General features: G+C 41.7%; 1 protein-coding gene across 1 annotated transcript in view; it reads right to left on the minus strand.

The window, feature by feature from the left end:
• Nucleotides 1–23,796, minus strand: part of Ppp3ca (protein phosphatase 3 catalytic subunit alpha) — a 277,153-nt gene that overhangs the window by 129,212 nt on the left and 124,145 nt on the right. The window contains exon 2 of the mRNA XM_050126830.1: nucleotides 12,293–12,493. Within this exon, the coding sequence (XP_049982787.1) occupies nucleotides 12,293–12,493 (201 nt within the window). The remainder of the gene's footprint in view (nucleotides 1–12,292; nucleotides 12,494–23,796) is intronic.

Here is a 23,796-nt window from a genome sequence, read left to right on the forward strand (position 1 = left end):
AGTGAAACCAAATCATGAAGTATTTCGTAGATGCGGGCATGGGTATAGTTCAGGAGGTTTTCTATATAAAGGTTTATTTACATGGATGTTCCCTTAGGAACTTCTAGCCAGGTTAAGAGACAAAATATCAAAAGATAAATATTAAATAATGTGGGCATGCATAGTAAAACACTATGAGAACTGGGGCCGAGCAAAGACCTTGCTGTTTGAGGGTTTCAGGAAATCTCAGAGGACATAAGACTTAAGCCTGCTCTTGAAAATATATAGAGTTCATATGGGGGGGGGGGGATGTTTACCAAGTAATGGAAATTCGCTGACACTCATTGTTCATGAAATGGACAATGGGACATTTTCCCTCTGGAAACCAGAAGGGTTTGCAGCAGGGACTTGCTGTAGCTATTGCTGGGTAGGAATGTAACAGTTTGTAGTGGAGGTAACACAGGTTTTATATTTGAGTTAGAATACTGGTTCTGGAATTTACAACAAAGACCCAGATATAAGTGGGCTCAAATATGCATTAAAAAGATCATTTATTTGAATCAACAGTAATTTGGGTGATGAGACTCTTAGTCTACTGGATGTATGAAATCTGACTCACAGCTAGAATGGTATCGTCAGCTCCTGCCACTCCAAACATACTGGCAAAAATGGGAAAGAGGGATGGGAAAGGCATTTTAATTTGGCTTAGTTGCATATACTCAAAGTAACATATACCATTTTTACTTGAATTCCCTTGACTGAAATTTAGTCCATCTGCTAAGGACTAAAGTAGCCTGGGCCCACACTCAGCCTTCAATGAAGCAGCCCTGTGAATAGTTGCGAAAATATAAGACCTGGAGAATTTATGTTGAGAGACAGCAATCACATATAGTTAACTCAGTCTGATGGAACAGTAATTCATGGTGTCCTCTATGGAAAAATGTATCAAAAAATCCTATTTACCTTAACTCTTCTTGACATCTTAAAATCAAAGGACTATTGGAGCTAAACATACATCAAAACTAAATATGAATACCATAAAAACTTGTTAAAACTAATACAGAATACAATTACTATTTAGGTTATATACTATTAAAACCTGCACTGTATTTCCATCATGGGCAATTCACTACCCCCTTTCATGATGCAAGTATTGCTGTTTGGTGATGTGTGAAGACAGAACACAAAAGTTGCTGCCCTTTGGGCGGGGTCTCTCTTGTCTTTTTTGTTGTGCTGTACACTCCAAGCTACTGGTCTGTGAGCATCTGGGTGATTCTCTGTCTCTAGCCCTCACCTCGTCATAGGAATGTGGGAATACAGATGTACGCCACCACATCTGGTTTCTTATGTGCATTCCTAAGATCAAACTTGGGTCATCAGGCGTCTGCAGATAGCACCTTTACCCGCTTAACCAAATCCCCAGGCCTTGCTTTACATCTTTAAAAAAAAAAAGGTAATTAATTAATTTATTTTCCAGGGAGAGGGAGGAGACAGCACACACTAATGTAGTGCTTAGTGGATGTTTGGGGAGAGAAAAGAGGAAACCATCCAGCTTGGAGTCCTCCCTTCGCTAGATGGCTGCACTGCACCAAGGGTTACTCAAAGAATTTCAGGTTTGCTTTCAAATGAGTTCCATATCTCTTACATGTTATAAGTCTGAACCTTAAAAATCAGGTCATGTGGGTCATGGACGAGGGAGGGGGATGAATTTACCTTTAAAATATTACTTGACTTTGTAAATATATGTCTGTCTTAATTTTCTCATGTATAAAAATGGACACCTAGTGGGTTAATATTGGGCTCACTTATTGTTTAAAATAAAACCTGAAATATCAGCTATTATCTGAAAGTGGTTCACACTGTTCCACAGCACAGGAAAGAATAAAAGCATATTAGAGGTCAATCAATGCACATTATTTTTGACACACAATCTCTTAACCTACAATTTATTTTCTCCAACTGTACTTTTGATATTTGTATAATACTACCTTATTCAAAGACTTACTGACATATCTTAAAACTAACACAGATATTATTATAAAGACAGGCCAAGCTTTCTAGAAACTCTCGAAAGAGCTGACCCCTGGGTCATGAGAGCTGAAGAGCTGGCCTGCCCCACACAGGCTGCAGCACTGGGGAGCGTGGGCCCTGCACCTCACTGGGCAGCACGCTGGAGCTGACCCTGTTGGCAGGCGTGATGGTGAGCTGGCCCCGAGCTCATGACAGCAGAGGAGCTCACCTCGCCCACCCCCTCCGCCTGCCATATGATGGCATGGGTGAGGGAAAGATGCCTAAAAATTGCACACTCTTGCAAGTTTATTACTTGTGATTTAAAAATATTTAATACCTAATTTTTTTTGGATTTTTCGAGACAGGGTTTAGATTTCATAGTTTTATTTTTCATTTTGTTCCTTCAAACTGATATCCTGACATTATCATCAATGCTCATGATTTTTTTTTTTTAAACTCAACTCACTTGCCATGAAGACAGCCTTGACAGCTGTGGCCCCGAGAACCTATCTACACTCTTTTTCACTCCGTACCCATCTTGGTCTTCCCTTATACCTCAAAGGAATTCCAAAATTCACATTGTTCTGATTAATGTAATTAAATGGCCTATGCTATAAAGCACTAAACAAGGGAACAGATCGACGGGTTGACATTTCAGCTTCATGGCAATGACCAGAGGCAGGAGAGAAGAAGCACTCCTGGTAAGAAAGCCATTCCTGGTGGGGCATTTACTTCATCTGTGCCACAGACGTATCGTCTCTAAACCTAAGCTGCTGGTGTGGATTAGCAAAAATGACGACTTACCCAGACACCACATCAGGCAGGGGGAAAGAGAGTTTCATGCTGTCATAGCCAAGAAAGAACAGGTGATCTGCACCACAGTGGTGGAATCTCACATCTTACTGAGTTTACCGTACTGTAGCTAACAACAACCATACACATATATGTGATGAGCTGGCTAGTGTGAGTATCAGAACAGGCCACAGTGAGACAGGGAAAAAAAAAAAAAAACAACAGTAGATTAGGTTATGTCTATACTAAGAAGTTAACTGGCCATAAAGCAAAAAAAAAAGGGGGGGGGGGAGTGGACATTTTTACTGTTTCCTTAGTTGAGAGTCTCAACCTGAAGGGGTATTTTATATAAAAAATGCAGACAATTTCACCTAGCTTTGATCTATATTTAATAAGTTAAGACTAAGCTAAGCCCCCTCCCACTTTGAGGGCATTACTATTTAAAACATGCCCCTCCCGGCTACTGTCAACCAACTGGAGCACTGGTTGTGACATTAAAAGACTGTTCCACCTTTCTATATAGCCAGCTGTGTCAGGATGGTGGCATGTTTGGCCAAACTGTGAACATGAGCCCTGGGCAGCACTTCTTTGGCTGTGAAGTGAGTCCCTTGCTCAAGGAGATGACGTGTAGGGTATCATGATGGTGGCTAAGGTCCAGCTATGGTGTTTTTGTTAGCTTGTTTAACTTTGCCTTGATTATGACATTACAGAAGACCAAAGCAAATGTGCCTATCCCTCTGAGAAAAGAGTTTGCAAAGGGAAATAACAAACTTTGTATGTCATTTCAACCATTTTTCATAAGCAATAAGAGACATAGGTTTCTGATGACAAGGCCCAGCTAAACCTACCATGTGCCAGCCACAGATGGTATCTCGGATCAGATGGCACGCTCACAGGTCAGCCTTAATAATGCCTTCTAAAGTGGAGTTAGGTTCATGTCCTATAAATAGATTTGTGTATTTTTTATTAAATTACTTACTTATGCTTACGCGTGTGTGTGTGTGTGTGTGTGTGTGTGTGTGTGTGTGTGTGTGGTAGCAATATGGGAGGAGCACAGAGGAAAATATTTGAGAGTTGGTTCTCTCCTTTCGCCATGTGGGCCCCAGGAATCAGACTCAGGCAGAAAGAGCCCGTACCTGCCCAGTCATCTCAGGGGCCCCCAAAAGGTGATCACAAAATCCAAAAGGAACCAACAGGAACACTTTCTTTAAGAAAAATACTATCTTATATACAACAAAAAAGTATGATTCTGACAAGAGAGGTAGCATAAATAAAAGGGTCATATTAGCATTCATTCCTATAAAGGAGCTCATTAAGTACGGTGGCCCAAATTCAGGAAGTCAAAACCAGAATGTTCTCCCTTGTGCATGGAATCCTAGCCTATAAAGTAATACATGTATATGTTTTATATAGATAACTTATACCTACATATATAGAATTTATGCCTATATTTTTGTATACATATATGGGTATGTACATGTGCATATACAATCACACATATCCACATATGTAAGTTTTGGTGAGACTTAAAATTATTGAAAATAAACCAGAAGAGTAAAAATAGGTGGTGAAGAAGAGAATGATGGGGAAAAGGACACACATGTCATGAATGAGGTAAGAAGACTCTGGAGAATACAAGAAGGTGTCAGGGTAGTCATGGCGATGGAGGGGAAAGAGAATCTCAGAACACACACTTGTTTGAAAACCCCATAATAACATCTAATGTCTTGTATGTTAATTGAAAAAAATTAAGTAGAAAAAGAATTGATCACTAAGAAAAACTTATTTTACACCAGACTACATGTAATATTTCCCTTCCTGATAGGCCTCAGTTTACTCTCTCACAGGGTTTTATGACAGTAAATAAGAAAAATAGGTCCTTCAGAAGCTGGGAGTATTAAGAAACAACAACAACAGTAACAAGAAATTTTCTGAAGGGAAGACAACAGGACATAAGTCACAGAGCCCGGGTGACCAAACTCTAGATCTGAAGGAGCCCAAGGACACACCCTTGTCTCCTGGGCTGACATGTGCCCTGATGCCCAATGAGAAGAGATAAACCATAGAGGAACTGATTGGACAGTAAGCCTGAGTCAAAGAGTTCCCATGTCAGCAGTTTGGAGATCTCATTCAGAATATTAAAGAGTATGTTATAATTCTATGAAAAGGACATGATTATTCCCTGGGTATGATCACCACCATCACAAAATCATCACACCCTTGTTTCTCCAAACATATTTCATGCCATCCTTCATATGTTAAAAGTCACCAGCCTGGTTTACAGAAGGAATTCCAGGACAGGCTCCAAAGCTACAGAGAAATCCTGTCTCAAAAAACAACAAACAAGTCACAAAGTAGTACTTTTTGTCTCTGTATATCTTCTCAGATAGAGATTTACAGAGAGAGAGAGAGAGAGAGAGAGAGAGAGAGAGAGAGAGACAGAGACAGAGACAGAGAGACAGAGAGAGAGAGACAGAGAGAGAGACAGAGACAAAGACACAGAGACAGAGAGAGAGACAGAGAGAGACAGAGAGAGATACAGGGATCCTTTAGATTTCACATATAGAAGAGAATACAGGGTTTCTTTAAAGCTCTTGTACCTTCCCTGACAGATGGATGAAGCTCTCACACTGCTCTCTGTGCCCTGATGCTGCATCACAGCAAAGGTCATTCAATGATGCTGCTAACAAAATACAGAAGAAGGGCCTCAACCCCCATGATGCAACGAGGGCCAGGACACACCTGCATACATGATTTCTCTCCGACAGTAGATTTGTCATGTTTATGACACACGTAGAAATACATGCTAATTTTCTTAAGTAACACATCTGATAAACCAAGTTTAAAGTATTAAAGCAATTGCTCCAAATTTTAATATTTATCTCTTTCCTACTCAGCCACTAATTAACCTATAGATTCCTTTTTTTTTTTTTTTTTTTAAGAAATGACCTCTGATGTTGGGGACATGGTTCACTGATAAGGGCACTTGCTGTTCATCCATAGGACATCAATTTCATTCCTAGCACCCCCATGAGCTGGCCCTGGAAATCCAGCTCCAAGGGATCTGAGACCCTTTCCTGGCCTCTGTAGGCACCTGCAGAACGGTGGTACTCACACACAAACGCACACGCATGCATGCGCAAACCTCCCCAAGCTGCCTGCTCTATGAGGGCCAGTAGGTGATTCTGATCCACTCATATACACATGCACACACGTGTGCTCACACGTGCACACATACACACACGCACACACATACACACATGCATACACACACGTATACACATGCACACACTCATTCACATAACATACACGTTCATACAGACATAAACTTAAAAAAGATCTTAGTATGTCAAACTTCCAATTACTGCATTAAGACCAAGATTAATAAATTTGGGGGGCGGTGTCAGAAATAGGGAAGAAAATAAAAGGATTCCTGCTGTTTAAATTATTGATATTTAACTGCTGTCTAAATATTGAAATGACTGACATACACACCCTGAGGTCCCCATATGGTTCCATTATGCTATTATTATAATTTATTATGTGCAAACTAGCCAAGTATTTACATTAGAGCTATTCTGAAATAGAACACTCACAATGCAGAGTAATTGTGAGGCTGAGGCCTACAGACAAGAGCCAGGGCAAAGCAAGATCTTCAGCTATGAGACCCCAGTCCATTATTTAAACCAAATCCCACAATGTAGCTCTTTGTCCAGAGCATCATTATGACCGTGGCATACTCACAGTCTCTGTTCCACATTTAGCCCTCCCCAAACCATATGCTCTATGAGGGCTAGTGTGATTCTGGTCCACATTTTCCTTTGGAAATGCTAACCGAGATTCTTTCAGCACCTCTGTCATTCGTTCAACAAAAGGTCAATGGTGTTAAGACCAAGAAATGAAAAGATGAGCGTAATCAGCTTTACCATTGTGTGTGTATGTGCACACTCGTGTGTGTGCGTGTGTGTGCACGTGTGTGTGTGTCTGTGCGTGCGTGTGTGTGTTGCCTCCAATAGGCCAGAGCAGAACTACACTGACTTGCCTGCACTGGGCCTGGTACCAAGAGTAGGCTTAGAGCTGCAATGGGAGCCCTGAAAATCAGGCCACTGAACCTGCATGTGGACAGAAAGCCCCAGAGGTAATACTCTGTCCCCATGTAAACTAAGGCCATGCTGCTTCACGGTGACAAACGATGGCAGGGGAAGAATAAACACTGATCTTTTAGGTCCCACTAGGAATGTGATCTCCACTTAGCTCTCCCCAGAGTCCCAGGCAAGGGGAATTCTAATTGACGTCAGCTGCTTCAAGGGAAGGGATACCGTGACCTTAAACTTGGCCCCAGGTCCACTCTCGCATCCAGGAACAGAGCCAGAGGGTTCTCCTGGCAACTGGCTGATGTGCTAAATGGCAGGCCTAGCCACTGAGGGAATCCTGACCGGCACCAGAAACAAGTCCCCCACTGCAGGAAGCACACAAACTGGAGAGATTAGCGCTTCGCCCAGAGGACGCCGGCCTATCCCTTCTGCCCTAAAAGCAGAAACTGGGATCTAAATCCCCTAGGGAGAAGCTGAAGCTCCTCCATTGCCTTGGAGTACTCTAAGTCAAAAGGAAAATCAGACAGGAACGTATGACCCACTAGGAGAAATACAGTACACTGGGTCTTCGTATGAACAATCTTACCTCAGTCAGGATTCCTTTTATGTACACTTGTTGGTAAAACACAAATTAAATATTAGTTTGAAAGTCAACATAAACAATCACTCTTTAAAAGGCTCTGTAATGAAGAAAAAAAAAAACAGAGCCATTCTCCCTCCTCTGGCAAAATCAGGGCTCCTTGGTAGAGTAGAAAGGGTGGCTGACCACTCTTTGCCCCTGGCTCGTCCCTACACACCCTCCATATCCCTTATGGGATGCTAGCCTCGCTATGAACCCTGCTCCAACACACCTCTTGCTGGCCTATTTCCTACTGCCGATACAACACTAACTCAGATCACGCTACACCTCTGTCCCATGCCCACCCAAAGCACACTACGAGTTTCCATGAACATACCTTGCTACCATACAAAAAAAAAAAGTTCTGTGTCAGTTTAAGCTGTTATTGGCTAGCCAGAAGTCTACCCCGCAGCCTTTTCGTACAGTAAAACGATATAGGGACTGAGTCACACATCAGATAACCTGCCACACTTTCTGAGTTCTTCCTACAGTTATTTTCTGGTGTCTATAACATTATCCGACTCCTCTCCTATAGCTCTTAAGAATGACACGTGACACCTGCGGTGTGCTTTGTTTGCATCCTTGAGGGTCCCTGACAGTCTGAACCTTCTCAAGCGGTTCTAGTCCATATCTAGCACAAGTTGAGTCCCAGTTACATGTTGTATTTTTATTTTGCTTTGTCTTAGTTTAGCTCAATGGACAGTGTCTCGGGAACTACTGCTATTAAGAAGATGAGAAAGAGATGGGTGTGGAGTTAGCTTTACTAATAAATGAAGGCCATGGCCTTTAGTTTAATCAGTGCTTTGATGTGTCTATCTTTGGGAAAACACTGTTTCCTGCTAGAGCCTGTGTCCTTGGAGGGCAGAAACCAGCCCTTACTCACAAAGTGCACATTCTATATCATCTATACCAGAAGTAGACACCCAACCTATTACACTGAATGTCCGAACTGGGTAATCACACTAATATCTGGCTATATTTTTTTAAAGGGTATCATGTATATATTTGCAAAGGAACAGCAATAGAACACAACCTAACTTTCAGAAGAAAGTCAAAAGAAAAATGATTTCCTTCTTCAAAGGAACAGACTCTTCAAAACTTATCTTCAGTATTGGAATTTTCATTCTAATCAGACAATTTAACTTAGGAAAAGGAGCAAGGCTTTTTTTTTTATACCCTACCACTCCTTTGTCTAGCTTGGGAAACCACAGAAGGGTTGCTTGCTTTCCTAAGTCTCTGGTCCAAATGGCACCCTTCAAGAAGACACAGCAGGACGCTTCCTGCCACTTCTGACTTCTCCAAAATAGAATGTACATTTTAAAAGAAGAAATACCAAATAAGCACAAACTGCAGAATATTATATAGACATTGTGTGTGTGTGCGTGTGTGATGTTTACATGTGTATGTATGGATGGATCAATATCCAGATTGCTAATAGCCAGGACACCACTGGTTCTGAGGTTCAACCCAAATAATCAAACAATGAGTAAACCATGGCAGATGTCAGGACCACTCTGCTCTATATAAAATGTCCTTTTTGTTAATAAGAAGCACAAAAGAGATGCAAGAAAGCCAAGGACCAGCAAACACTGTATACAATATTTACAAATAAAATATTTGCCACTTGCTTTGAGTTCTTACTGATCTTCTATACTAAATGTGGAATTACACATATGCCCATACATGTATCCATAAACGTGAAATATAAACATATCACACACACAATTACATATAAATGAACATAAGAAAAATGAAAAAATAAACACCTTAGAAACCAGGTTTCAAGCCTTTGTCTCCGCAAAACTCATTTATCTCCCCTTTATCTTTCCTCACAGCTCCCCCCTCACCTACTCCTTGCCTGCTTTTGTTCTCTCCTTTGTCTCTGAATTCTTTCACATGTGGTCTTTTACAGTGGCAATCAGAATTATATAAAGAACACTTTATCATGAAATTTTTCAAGTATAAACTAAATGTACTTTGCTGATTCAATTATCTAAACAAATAAACTCTTAGTTAAAATATAAACATCTGGCCAGCTCAGCTGTCCAAATAAAGTAAAATCTCAGAATACAACAACCAGATGCCATAAAACATTATCAAGTCTTAAGTCAAGACTCAGGACCCCTCTTTTTAGAAGACATGTTGGGAGAGGCTTTCTAGATTTTGGAGTATTTGCAGGGACTGGACTGGTTGAATATCCCTAACCCAGAATCTGAAAGCTGACATGTTTTGGTTTCTTGACTGTCTGGATGGTCCCCTGTTACTCGGAGGGCTTCAGATTTGGGAGGATTCTAGATGCCAAGTTATGGCTATTTCATTTTTATTCCAAAACACGAAGCAAAGTGTCAGCATTTTCTTGAACAGCATGCCCTGCTTTTCTTTTCCAATTTCGCCCATTTTTAAACTGCTGTTCAGAAAGTCGTATGTTGGGAGTTTGTTCCTTACTGTAGCTGCTGTGGTCTGAACACTTAGGTCTCCCCCAGATTCCTGGGTTGAAATCTAATACACAATAGCAGAGACTCAGGAAGGGTGCATGAAAGGGGCTCTACAGTCACTGGAAATGGAATCAGTGTCTATAGACTGAGGCCACTTCCTTCTCCCATGTAAGGACACAGGCGAAGCCACTGTCTGTGAACCACGGAACAGGCCCTAACGAGGGGACATTAAATCTGTCAACACCATGATCTTGAACTTCTCAGGCCTTTGTATTGTGAGAAATTGACTTCCATTGCTTATGAAAGAGTTGCCTTCGGAAACTGTTGTATAGCAGCTTAGGCAGACAAAGGCATTGGCTTTCTAGTGAATTAAACATAAAAATGTTTCTCCCCTTTACCTAAATGCTATAATAAATCCTTTTTGCCCGCCCTCTTTGCCACTATTATTTTATCTTTACATTCAGAGCAAAAAGGAGTAGAGACCTCTCCAAGGATACCTGCTAGAGGTTCTACAAGATCCTGCCTTCATCTCAAAATACAAACACCCCCCTAAGAAAAACTGTATCCTGCTGCACTTCTGTATTGACTACAAAGCTTTTTCTACCTCACCTAAAGTTATAGGTAACTGATTGTTGATTTCCACACATCTTCATATCTGTGTTCTGGAAACTGCTACAATGTCACCTGGAACCTCTCTAGAGAGTCCAGCTGTGTTCTTCACAGAATCGAGGAGTGAAGGTCCGTAGACTATATACAGGATTAGGTCTCACGGATAAAACCTCAGGAACCCAGTTTTTAGGCAATCTGTGCTTTCTTCCAGGCCAAGCTAATCAAACAAGGATGGCTGAGCCATGCCAGAAAACACATTCCCCTAAACATTTATTTTACGTTCCCTTCGGGCTGTAATTATCACCTCCATCAACACCTACTGGGCTCACTGGTGAATTTAACACGAAATCTTCACTGGAAGCTGGACATTATCATGGGAAAGGAAGGAAAAGTAAACCTAATAAAATATCATGTCGTTTATTCTTATTGTTGACAAATAAATGGAATCATAAAGATATTAGCTAATGTACACACACTGTCATTAATATACAGGAGGCAATTATAATCAAGCTCTGAGATGCTTCTGCTGCTGGAAACTCTTAACCAGCCTTTAAATACTAATTTTATTTCATTTTATTTTTAGGGTTTCAGCACTGGAGAAAGCCCAGCACCATCATGTCTTTTGTATCATTAACACTGGACTCTATCTGATAATATGGAAACCAAGGTTTACTCTGAAGTGCACACAGTAGGTTGATGGCTTGACTCAGTGACAATGGCCCAATAGAGGGCTAATACCAATAGGACAAATGCTTCCTGCTGTCTAACTGTACAGGATCATCACTGAAACTGCTAACCGAAAACCAACTGTGGATAATGTCCATTTCTTTGGACTAGGGGTCCTCAAGAAGACCTTTTCCATTGGCAAAGGTCAATTCTGATAAGCAAGGAAACACATCGCTCTACTAACAGCCACACACAAATATGTTCTTCAAGAACAATGGCAAAAGCATATGAGCATCCAGAAGATGAAAAACACGAAGGTATATGAAACACTTTCAATGTCTTTCTTTCAAATATTTTGCACTGAAATGTTTTCCCTTGACAAGTTAAAAATATTTTTTTAAAAAAAAAAAAAAAACATTCTTAACGTCACTGAAAATCAAAGCCTGCACTCTCAGCATATACACAACAGATTAAATTTTCTAGGTGTTAGATGCTCTGTTTATAATAAGATTTAATTCTTATGACATAGGAGTAGCATACTTACAGCAAAATACACATCTTTCTAAGAAGAGTGACAGAAGAGACACAGTCAGGAAGTAAACCCCAGGCACGAACACCACAGGAAGGAGACCATCTTGGCCTCCTTGGGCTAAGCAGTACTTCTTATGCTCTAACGTGGGCCAGACCAACTCGGGCGACTTAAACAAAACATGGAATGCTGGGTCTGAACCTGGGGATGCTGTAGGGCAGAGCCTGAGAACCTACATTCTAGCAAGTTCCCGGGTGCTGAGAGCACCTTTCACTCCATTTCACTTGGACATGGCTGCCACCCCTGTGGGAGGCTGAGGACACTCTGTCTAACCTTCCCTTGTGTTTCTGCTGACAAAACACCATCAATTAGCTGTATTTACATCACTTCTGAGATCACAGTAACTCAATTTTGCAGACAATCAGTGAAAATAAAGATGTTTCTATGCACAGACAAATCTTTAATCCCCTAGGGAAGCCCGGATGAAGTGGGTATAGGACCTTGATTTACTGTTCTCTATAGGGCTTGGTGCAGAGTGGCTTCCACGCCAGGGCCTTACCTGTGACAGGAGCATCAATATCCAGCAAGTTCTTTTCCTGTCGAAGAATGGAAGCACCCTCTGTGATTATTCTCAAGGCGACACTCTCTTCCAGCCTGCCCTCCTTCATGAGATGTGCTTTTAAGATATCCACACGCGGCTTCCCATCATTATCAAACACTTCCTTCGCTGTCAGCCGGTGACTTGGCGGAAACGGAACAGCTGAAAGGGGGCAAAGTGGAAAGGTTACATTAACCAACGCACGCCTACAGCAGGCAGATGCCCACCGAATAACTACTCCATCGCTAACCAGCTACTGCTGTATTCAATGCATTCTCAAATTAAAACTCAAGCAGGAATTAAAGAATGCCTTCTTCCTTTGATTCTAGAAATAATTAGTGGCCGTGGAAAACGGCATACGGTTCTTCTCCGTCAGTACTATTGTTCACATAGGAAAGATCCTGATTGATTTTCTTTAATCTTTAAGGAGAAAACTTCCTATTAGGCAATCACCGATTCCATAAATAAAAACAGATCCTAAACTTCCACTTGTAATCCACCCCAGCAAAGATGGCTCTGCTCTGCTAGGGCCAATGGGAAGGATAAGACAACTCAGCAAGTTTGTCTATGGCCACTGAAGTGTCTTCGCTGAGGCCAACTCCGACTATTAACTAATATCCCCCACCATTACAGGGCAGAACAGAAGCTTCAAAGCAAAAGACGCGAAACGCACTGAAGCTTGAACGGGAAGGTAAAATTTGCGTTTGAAATTATGTCAACAACTCAGCCCATCACACATCTGCCTCACAAACTTGAAGACCTGAGCTCAACTTCCAATACCCATTTCTAAGAGGCCATGAACAGTGGTGATGTGTGCTTGAAATTCCAGCCCTGGGGAGGCAGAGACAGGTAGATTCTAGGGTTCGGAGATGACTGGGCAGCCTAACCTGTGTGTCCCGGGTCCTGGTGAGAGACTAACTCTCAACATGCTAGACTGAGAGCCTACTGAGGAACAACACCAGGATCTGACCTCTGGTCTCGTGCACATATGTGCACATGCGCACACACACACACACACATACACACACGCATTAAAAAAAAAAGAGTAGTGAGGCAACATTACAAAGGATGAGGAAGGAACTAGTGAGGTAGCTCAATGGGCAGAGCAATGCAGTGTAAGCAGCAGGACCTACACTAGGAATCCCCAGCACCCACAGAAAAGCCAGGCCGGCTCATTCATCTGGAACTCTGCAGGAGGAGGCAGGAAGGAAAGGCAGCTTGCTAGAGCTCAAAGGGGCAAGCTCTAGGCTCAGTGAGTGACAGTATCTCTCAAAAAAGTAAGGGGGGGGGGGACAGAAGACCTCTGACACTGCCCTTTGGCTCATACTAGTATGTGAACACATATGCATGCACACGTACACTGCACACACAGATATAAATATGAACACACACACATAATACATAGACGCATTTTTTAAAGGGGGAGACAGTGTCAGAGGAAAAAAAAAAAGAAAACCACCATGAAGGCAAGTATTATGATTGCTTAGATAAAGAAACAAAAAACCCAGTCCCTCTTCCATCTACCCATTGTGCATCTGTACAATGAGCATTTCTCTCACAGCTACTCCATTCTAACATCTGCTGAACACCTGCCCTAGAGCTAGCATCTGCTGAACACCTGTCCTAGAGCTAACATCTGCTGAACACCTGCCACAGGCTCCCTCTGCCACCAAGTCCTAGAGCTAACATCTGCTGAACACGTGTCCTAAAGCTAACACCTGCTGAACACCTGCCACAGGCTTCCTCTGCCACCGTGTGTTCACCAAGTCCTAGAGCTAACATCTGCTGAACACCTGCCCTAAAGCTAACATCTGCTGAACACCTGCCCTAGAGCTAACATCTGCTGAACACCTGCCCCAGGATCCCTTTTCCACAGCGTGTTGACCGAGTCCTAGAGGTGCCAGGATGTTCAAAGATCCATGTCAGGGATGATGTCATGAATTCTAATAAACAGGCCATGAGCTGCTTTAAAAGCTCACTATTTGTCTGTTTCACATAAAAACTCACTCACTGAACAACTCAGAACCATCATCAGTAGAACCTGCCTGGGCCGTAGCCACTATGCCAGGCTCCTAAGAGCATATTCATTAAGACCATTCTCTCAGCAAATACATTGATTTCAAGAAAACAAACAAACAAGAAACCCATTCTCCTACTGCACAATATACCTCCTCAAAGAAGAAGCAAGACTTATGTAGACACATGCTAAGAAATGTGTTAATCTAACAGCCTAAGCTTGTTACCAGGATGAAATTGTAAACACTTAAGAACACACCAGGAAATGACCTTTTTCCCTGTGGACACAGCCATGGCTTTCCTCACAGAGCAACCGCTACACCCAGCAGACAATGCTGAGGTAATGAAGAGTCAGACAGACCCCACGGGTGAAGCAGGAAAGAGGCTTCTGGTCTCAGCCCGGTGAACACGGGTATAATAAGCCTTAGCTCTGAAATCTTAGCCCTCTGACCTTGGGAGAGTTAAATAACCTCCTCTGGCTTCAGTTCCCTCGCCTGCACAGTGGGATTATATGCATCTGCAGAGTGTTATAACAACTAAAAGCAAATAGTAAGAATGGCACCTCACAGCCACAGTGCTGTTATTTTACGCCAGGCATGGCGTAGTTAATAATATCAGACGCAATGAGAAAACGGTGAGACTCAAAAAGCATAAGTCCATGTGTTTATGTATCAACTCATTGAGTCCCCAGAACATTAATGTGTGGGAGAGACCTGAGGTTCAAGAGTATTAAGCACTTTGCCCGAGATAATCACCTTCTGATTTGTGTGTAAACTCACCTCCTTTAAACCTAGGTAGTCTGATGCCACGATACTCATGTTAATAATTAAACTCCACTGCTTCCCACAAAGTACTGAAGACAGCACATACTCATTAAAAAGCCACCAGCAGATCACGGTTTCAAAACTGAAATTCCGAGAAAAGAGGTGTTTCTAGTAGATAATCAGTTTTTCTGTGACAAAATAGTTTTTTTTTTAATATTCTAAGGGCTATATTGGGCTGTTCTATAATAGACAAATCTGAATGCTAAAGCATAATCATTCCTCCAGGAAGAGGAAAGGAGGATATTAGGTCATGGAGCTTAGAAGTTCTCTTGCCATTTGGTTCCTGGACCTCGCCAGTACTTCTTGACTAGATGATTGTTAGGAAAATGTAGTGGCCTAGGGAGATAGGTCGAGCGTGGCCTGAAGAAGCCTGAGCTAGCTCAGGAGCGCCAACAGAAGGCAGGTGCTCCTTCATGGTGGGGTCCATCAGATCCACTGAGCTGCCAGTCAGACCGGCAGTGAACCGAAATCGGTGATCCCCAGGTCCCAGTGAGAGAATTCCTAGCTGAAATGACAGGGTGGCCAGTTCCTAAGGCATGACACAGAGGCTGAACTCTGCCCTAAGTGGGCACTCAAATTATGTGCACACATCCAGGGATAGACAAAGCCCAGAGACATTTCAACGGCCACATTTTTTGATGAGACAGCATCTCACTGTGTAGCCATGCCAGTCTGGAACATACAGAGATCTGGCTGCCTCTGTCTCCCGAATGGTAAAGAGATGAGGCATGACACACAGGGCAACAACTACCTTTTATAACCTGAGACTTCCTGTATGTTTTGAGGTTCACAGATATCTTACTGGCCAGTCTTCAAAGTTACTAAGTCATAAGTCAAGGGGACATCTGTTAAATAGAAGGGTATAGAAGGGGAGACTTCAAAACGGTCCTTGGCGTAAGGGCAAGAGCTGGCTTTTAAAATAAATATCATTCCCCAAGGCGCGAGTTAGGCAACTGTGAAGGTTGAAGTGGTTCTGCAAAGCTGTCAGACAGACAGACAAACAGACACACAGGAGGGAAGGCGGGTGCCTGTCAGGCGGATGAAAGTGACGACCTCATTAAACTAATGTAGAGCAAAGGATTCAAGCAGAAAGCTGCACAGCATCTAAGATGCTGAGACACAAGGGAAGAAAACCTAGGACAGAGCCCTCTTTGGGATCTGACGTTCTCTCAGAGCTGGGCTCTCCTCTCTCCATGGCCAAGATCAGCGTAACAACAGAGTTTTCCATACTTCATTGTAAACTTTTCCCATTTTATTTAGGTAGGTGTGTATGTGTGTGTGTGTGTGTGTGTGCACATGCACGCGCGTGTGTGCGCAAAAAAGAGAGTGTGTGCTCACAAACTCACAGAGGTCAGAGGATAATACCTTTGGGGATCTCCTTCCTCCCATGAGTGGGTTCCAGGGATTGAACTCAGGTTACCCTGCTTAGGCACCAGTGCCATTAGCCACTGGGCTAGACTGAAGTAAAGCCACCCGTTCTGAGGTTTAGGTGCTGTGTCCAAACAAACTGTATCAACAGGAGGAGGGGAGAGGAACACAGCCAATAGTAGACCGCGTTTCCCATTGGCTGAGAGGAACACTGATGTGGCCTGGCCTCTCAGCAGGTCAGACAGATGGCAAGGCCTGTGGGAGGCAAGCTGGGCTGCCATGATGCCAATCACGATACGCAGGGAGGCTGAAGGCCAGGCAGAAGTTTTCCAGCACAAAAATAAGAGTGGACTAATATTTGTGTATTTGTGCACCTTTTGGCTTCACAGAAAAAAAAAAACAGCCTCACAAAGGTCACATTTATTTGTTTTCTCTCTTCACCTAGAGCCCTACATGCAGACCTGTGCCAAATGTTGAGCAAAAGCTATTTGGACCAGAGAATCCCATGTGCCTGGAAAATATTTTTTCCCGTTAAGTCATTGCTCATTGTGAAAGCGGCTGTGTTTAGCATAATAAACTTGTTCTCCCTGCTTCCTTTACTTTGAGTACTGCAGTCAATTGCTTTCTTTGATATGGGCTGGACCTGGAGAAGTGAAGTGTCTGGGCGCTACTAAAACTTATCAACAGCGGCTGTGATTTCAGCTTGCTCTTTCTGAGAAAATTTTCTTATAATTGCCTTAAATGCGGAATAATCTTATAACGCTTCTTAGAAACATCCTAGAGAGAAATAGGAACATCCAGCTTTGTCTAACTTCATCATATCTTCAGATTGGTAACATGACAAACACTAGGTACAGTGTGGGATGAAGGATGACGCAATCCTATCGTTACTAAGATAAAACTGCTTTAAGGTCATTTTGGTAGACTAGGGTCATATTCCTGTATCACAGATGGAGCAGGCCTGGTAGGTCCATCTCCAATGGCCAAGATCTAATAGTTTCTTTTTCATTTGTTGATTCCACCAGGGCTCAGCTGTATGCTATGGAGAAAAGTTCATAAAATGGTGACAAGAGAAAATCATGGATTTCAGAGAAATATTCTGCCAAGTGACTTGTTTTTTAACCCTTAAGTGGTATCACACCTGAAAACCCAAACACTAAAAATCCCCGAAGGAGAAATGGCCGAAACCCAGCAAGCTTGTTTGCTCTTCCACTTCCCCAGCAAAATGCTGAGGACATGCGGGAGACCCGACTGACTCAGCAGCTGAGGGCACATGCTGCTCCCCCAGAGCACAGTGCAGTTCTCAGAATGCACATGCAGCAGCACACGACTGCATGCAACTTGAGCTCCAGAGGCTCTGACCCCCTCCTCTTGAAGGTGGTGCATGAAAGTGACTCACGCAGAGACAAGCAGGCTCACACGCGCACACACACACAAATAATAACACAAACCCCCGGGGCTTCTGCTCTGCTTTCTTTTTTTTTTGTATAGAACATAGGAAATCACTTATCTTTAGTTGTTGCACAAGCTCTAGCTCCAAGCTAACTGGTCACCCTTCATTAAGGGCTCTTTAAAGCAAACTAGAAAGTGTTCATTCAACACTGACCTACTAATATTGGACCAGAGTATAGTAAAATACACACATGGGAGGAGGATACCCATCATCAAAAGGCTCTTCGGTGGTCAAACCAGTGCTGTCCTCAAGGCAGTCCAATTCCTGCAATCGTCTCTTGACCTTGAGATGGGCACAGCTCACCACGGTACTGAGAGTCATAGGTGTCTGGAGAGTGGGACCAAGACATGCTGGAAATCTACAATAAGCCCTGTATTTCGAAGATACAGTGTGTGTTTGTGGACCTGTGTCTTAGCTACTTCCCCATCACTGTGATAAGACACCCTGGCAGAGCAATTTAAGGGAGGAAGGTTTTATTATTTCTACTTACAATTACAAAGGGAGGCAGTCCATCCTGGCTGGGATAACACAGCAGTGTGTGTGTGTGTGTGTGTGTGTGTGTGTGTGTGTACACATGCATGCATGCACACACATGCACATGCTCATGTGTGTAATATCTCATTAGTATTTATTTAAAATTAAAATGTTTATTTCATAACATAAATATAACACAGTGCTAAAATCCACCCCCTCTATTTCTTCTTACTTTTTAAAAGTGCAGATACTAAAATATTTACAATCACATATACAACTACCACATGCACACACACTGAACAGGCATTCATACACATTCCTCTTGTATATGCTTCTTCTTTCTCTGCCTCCTTTTCAGGATCATGAACCCCGTGCAGAGCTCTCAGCTGACTGACAGCCAGGCAGAGGCACTATTTTTTCATAAGAGAATCCCTAGCAGTATCAGCGTGAAGACAAGCTTGAGACCCACTCGTCTCCACCATCAGCTAAAACATATAGAATGCCAGCTCCCTTTGTCTCCCCAACCCTGCTGCCAACAGACACCACAGCAGCGGATCAAGGAGAGCAGGTGAAATGTCATCGCAAGTCCAGACACGTTTGTCTCATCCCTCTCTAAAACCAGAACACGCACACCAAGAGCCCTTGTCCCATAATTCATGTCGTGGTGACTCTGCAAAAGGGCTGTCAAAGACACTTAGGTCAGTGCACGTTGAGAAAACAGCTTAAGGCTATCACATGTCCCACACACCTTAAAACACGTTCTGGCCTGACCTCCTTAGATTGGCACTAGAATCGTATGGGCATTTGTGTAAGTCACCAACCTCTGTTCCAATCAAAGGCTGGCAGAACAGAAAGACGGGGCTCTCCAAGGGGACATGGGCAGGGCAGTTCACATTTCCTACTTGCTCAGTCATCAATCCAATGCAACTGACAAAGTCAAGTTGCTCTCAGAGCCAGCTTCCCCTTTTCCGAGAGCTAACTCAGACACAGACAGTAAGAAAACAACAGACGAACTGCATTCACGCGGGCAGAAAGGTTTGTGACCTTTGAGGCTAACCTTAATCAGCAACTCTTTTTCACCCTATCCTGGGCCATGCATCCTGCAAACAACCTTACAATGTCCTTTGCAAACAGGACATTCTTAAGGAACCATGTAAACCAGACATTATTTGTACTTATTCTTTAAACTTTGTTTAATCTTTGAGCCTGGTTATAAATTATACCCTTGGGGCAACACAACTTCCAAAGTAAATATATATGTTGAGTTGGGTTCCCTTGCTTCTGATGACAAAATTAGATTAACGATCTAATCAGTCACAGGAATGTATGAACTAGGTAGGCATTACCTAAAAGGCCAGCTAGTGAGGAGTCTGGGGAAAATGAGCAATAGACAACAAGCTGAACTGTCTGCCACAGACTGTGGAGCTGACGCTGTGGCACACAATACCTTTGGTTGGAGGCATGGAAAACCTGTTAGGAAGCAGAGCTAAGGAAGAAATGAAGAGACAAAAAGAAAGCAGGTAATGAGAATTCCAAAGGGCCCTCCTCTTGATGAAAAGGTGTAATAAATAGTGACCTGATTTTTAGACGAATCTAGACTAAAACGAACTATTTTAAGGTAATAAAAGAGCGAGCTTTGTTAAGTTTCTCTATTTGAAAATACAAAGTGTCAGTTAGGGCACATAAAGGTACCCTGCTGTGGGCCACCACACACCATCAGGAAGCGAAACCCGATCCTAATCAGATCAAAGAGGGAAGGGACGTGACAAGGGAGGTTCTTGGGACTTCCAGCTGTTTCGGGTTCTCATGCTGAGTGATATGGCTTGACTTACATAGAGCTTTAAACAATTCTCAGTTCATCTGTGCATGGAGTTATGTGTTTACAAAGATAAACAAACCATGACCACAGGAGAAAGCTAGACCCAAAGAGAACTATATGAACATACTTAACAGGGCTCTACTTGAATCTCTCATACTAACTCTGATTTCTTGGCTTGTCTGAAAGTGTCAGGCTTTCACTGGAGATACTAATGTCTGTCAAATCAAAGTATACCTGCCTAAACTTTAAAGTTTCCTTAAGATTAGAAAGAAAAGGCTCTCCACAGACATTTAAATAAAAACCCTGGAGTTTTCATCCATGCTGCCACTAGCCTAACCATCCTCAACAAGACCCTCTTCATCCAGCTCCTCTAAGGACCACCCACACAGCCTTGAGACTTAAAATATTGTCCATCAGCACACATCTGTCCAGATCACTTCCCCAGCAATCTAAAGACCTCCTTCAGTTTTCCTGGTTGTTGGCATGCACATACAACACAATGGGGCTTTATACAAAAGCTTCATAAAAGGGTACAATGGTACTGAAAGCATTTACTGAAACAAGCAATTTTCCTTTTTCCTCTGGCTTACAAACTATACATTATACACAGTACATTTTGACCCCAACTCCAAAATGTTAATAGAGATGTCCTGAAATAGAACAACTCTTTGAGGGTAGAAATGGACCAGCAGAGAAGAAATGGAGGGGGGAAGCAAAGAACAACATAGAACAGTAACAAATGGATGAAAATGTCATAAGGAAACCTATTACTTTGTATGCCTACCAAAACTTAATTTTTAAAAAAATCAGATAGTAAGTGAAAAAAATTACAATTTCACCAAAAATGAATAGTTAAAGAAAATGAGCAAGAGAACTCCACAAAAACAATACTTCTATACCTTGGATTTTAAAGGAATTTTCATTAAAATATGACTATTTCTATCTACTACTCATCCTTCACACATATTTGTGTGTGCTCAACACCATGTTCTAACGACACAACAAGCGATAGTCCACACTGTCTCGATCTGCAGGTTGGAGAGGTTCTATTCAAAAGAACTTTAATATTTGATCATTACCCGGTTTATTACATTACAACTGCAAATGGCTTATACAATAACTATGTGATAATGACTCAACAGGATTATTTTATGAAAAAGGTCTATTGTAGCAGTTTTGAAATATTTCAGTATTATTGAAAAGCTTAAGAGTGAATTTGGACATTTTATTGTTACTAAAATCTATATACACAAGACTAATGACTTGATATGGTTAGCTAATTGGTTACAAATGATTTTATATATGGATATAAGTTTATCTGTTGATTTTGAAATATTGTATTCGTTTTCTTTTCTTTTCTTTTTTTTTTTTTTTTTTTTGACAGAGTTTCTCTGTAGAGCTCTGGCTGTTTCAGAACTCACTTGGTAGAGCAGGCTGACCTTGAACTCACAGAGCCCCGCCTGCCTCTCTGCCCTTCAATTGCTGGGATTAAAGGCACGTGCCACCTCCACTCAGCTTTGATTTTCTAATTTAATAATTTTTAAAGAAATATTACAAGTTTTAGTAAGGACTGAAGCCAAATTTGATTCTTTAAAAATAAAATATAGAATTGCAAAGTTGTTTTTATGAGCCTATGCTACAGTGAGTTTTAAGATATTTTATATCTCTATGCATTTATGTCAGGAAATAGCCCAGCTATACTAGATCTCAGTGCTAAGTGAAAAACATACAGAATATTCCAGCAAATGGTATTCATATTCATTTCTAGAGTAGCAAACTTAAAGTAATACAAAAATTTCTCTTCACTGAGATGAATGCAAGGAGAGAAACTTTTAATTTAATTTATTTTGAGACAAAAGAGCAGGCTAAGAAGTAAAGGCAATGCCACTGAGCCAGAAGACGCAAGTACAATCCCCAGGATCCACACGGCAGAATGACAGAAGTAAGTCCTCCAAATTGTTCTCTGACCTGTATACATACACTGTGGCACACACACACAATGTAAAATAAAATACATTTTTTGCTTCAATCTTTCCTTTCTATTTTCTTTAGATAAATATGTCAAAGGAGGAGATTAAAATCATGAAATAAACAAGAAAATATACTTGAAGACAAGGTGAATGTATTTCCCAAAGGAGTGACTCCTTTGAGCATAGTAATGACCCCTCAGAAATGAAGTTCACCTGGGATTCTGAAACTTGCCTTAACCCAGTGCGTGCTTTACCATGCAGAAATCCTCAACTCAACAGCTCAAAACAGGAAACAGGAGGAAAGACTACCTCAATTCAAGTTGAAAATAAGAAATTATAATATTAAATGCCTAGCAATATGAACTTTAGAAATCTTTGAAATTAAAATAGACGTTTCTGGCATCATATAAAATAAAATCTGTTCCCACTCAGGATGCTCACATTCACTTAATTTCTAACACTATACATTTCCTTCACCATCATGCTTGCCTATGGCCCAATACCCTGAGATTAAAGCACCTACAAACATCACAATTTTTAATGAGCAAATTTCTCTTGTTGGAAAAGCTCCTGAAAATGTCCCTAAATGATAACATCATTTCTAAGTAGATTTAAGGATGCCACAACTTTTGCGTATGTGCAAAAAACAAACCCTCATAGAACACTTTTTTTTTTTTTTAAATGTATCACAGGGACGAAAGGATTGAAATAGTTTGCCTCATCATCAAGGCATTCTCCAGAGAGCCAAGCACAGAGCTAAATCCCCCAAGTGAACCTGATTCCCTCCTACCCTGCCTTGGCCAACCCTTCTCCCAGGAGTCTCTATAGCAGCTTGCAAGAAAACACAGGCCCTGGGGGCACCTCCCTGGGAGGAATGCTTACATTGCTTTCCTCTGGTGACTAGGTCTTTTCTCATCACTGTATTCAGGCTATTTCTAAGAACCTCTCAACCATCTGAGAAACACAGAGCATGCAGGGGGCTTCAACGGTCTCATTTTTCTGCATATACATATTTAAACATTATGATATTTCAACAAGATCACTAAGCTGTATTCCGTTATTCCATTCATACACATTCTTTTTAATTTTGTTTTGCTTTTTTATCCTAAAAGACAGAAAATTGTAACTGTCTACATTCCCAGACATAATGCAGGTGTATCCTCTACATTAAAAAACAAACAAAAACACCTGGAAAGGTAAAAACGGATTGTTGGAATTACAATGTCATGTGAAAATTTATACATAAAACAAAGGAGTTAGCCAAGGAGTCGGTAGCTCATCACTGCTTAGCAAACAACAATAATCAAGCAGAAGGATTTACAATAAAATCTATGTGTCTGGAGCAGAGCCTTGATGTCTAATCAATAGTCAACCAATGTGTTTTTGATCAATGAAATGCTGGATAGATTGTTCTCAATTTAGATAACATTCTTGAGGTGCTACAAACAAGACGAGTAAATAGAGACAAAACGTGACTTGGCTCAAATCTGAAAGTAACTTTAAGAAATGATAGTCAAAAGTCAAAATAGCTCAGGAACAGG

Source organism: Alexandromys fortis, unplaced genomic scaffold (assembly GCF_014885135.2).
Source record: "Alexandromys fortis isolate MF-2015 unplaced genomic scaffold, M_Fortis_MF-2015_v1.1 scaffold_274, whole genome shotgun sequence".
NCBI lineage: Eukaryota > Metazoa > Chordata > Mammalia > Rodentia > Cricetidae > Alexandromys > Alexandromys fortis.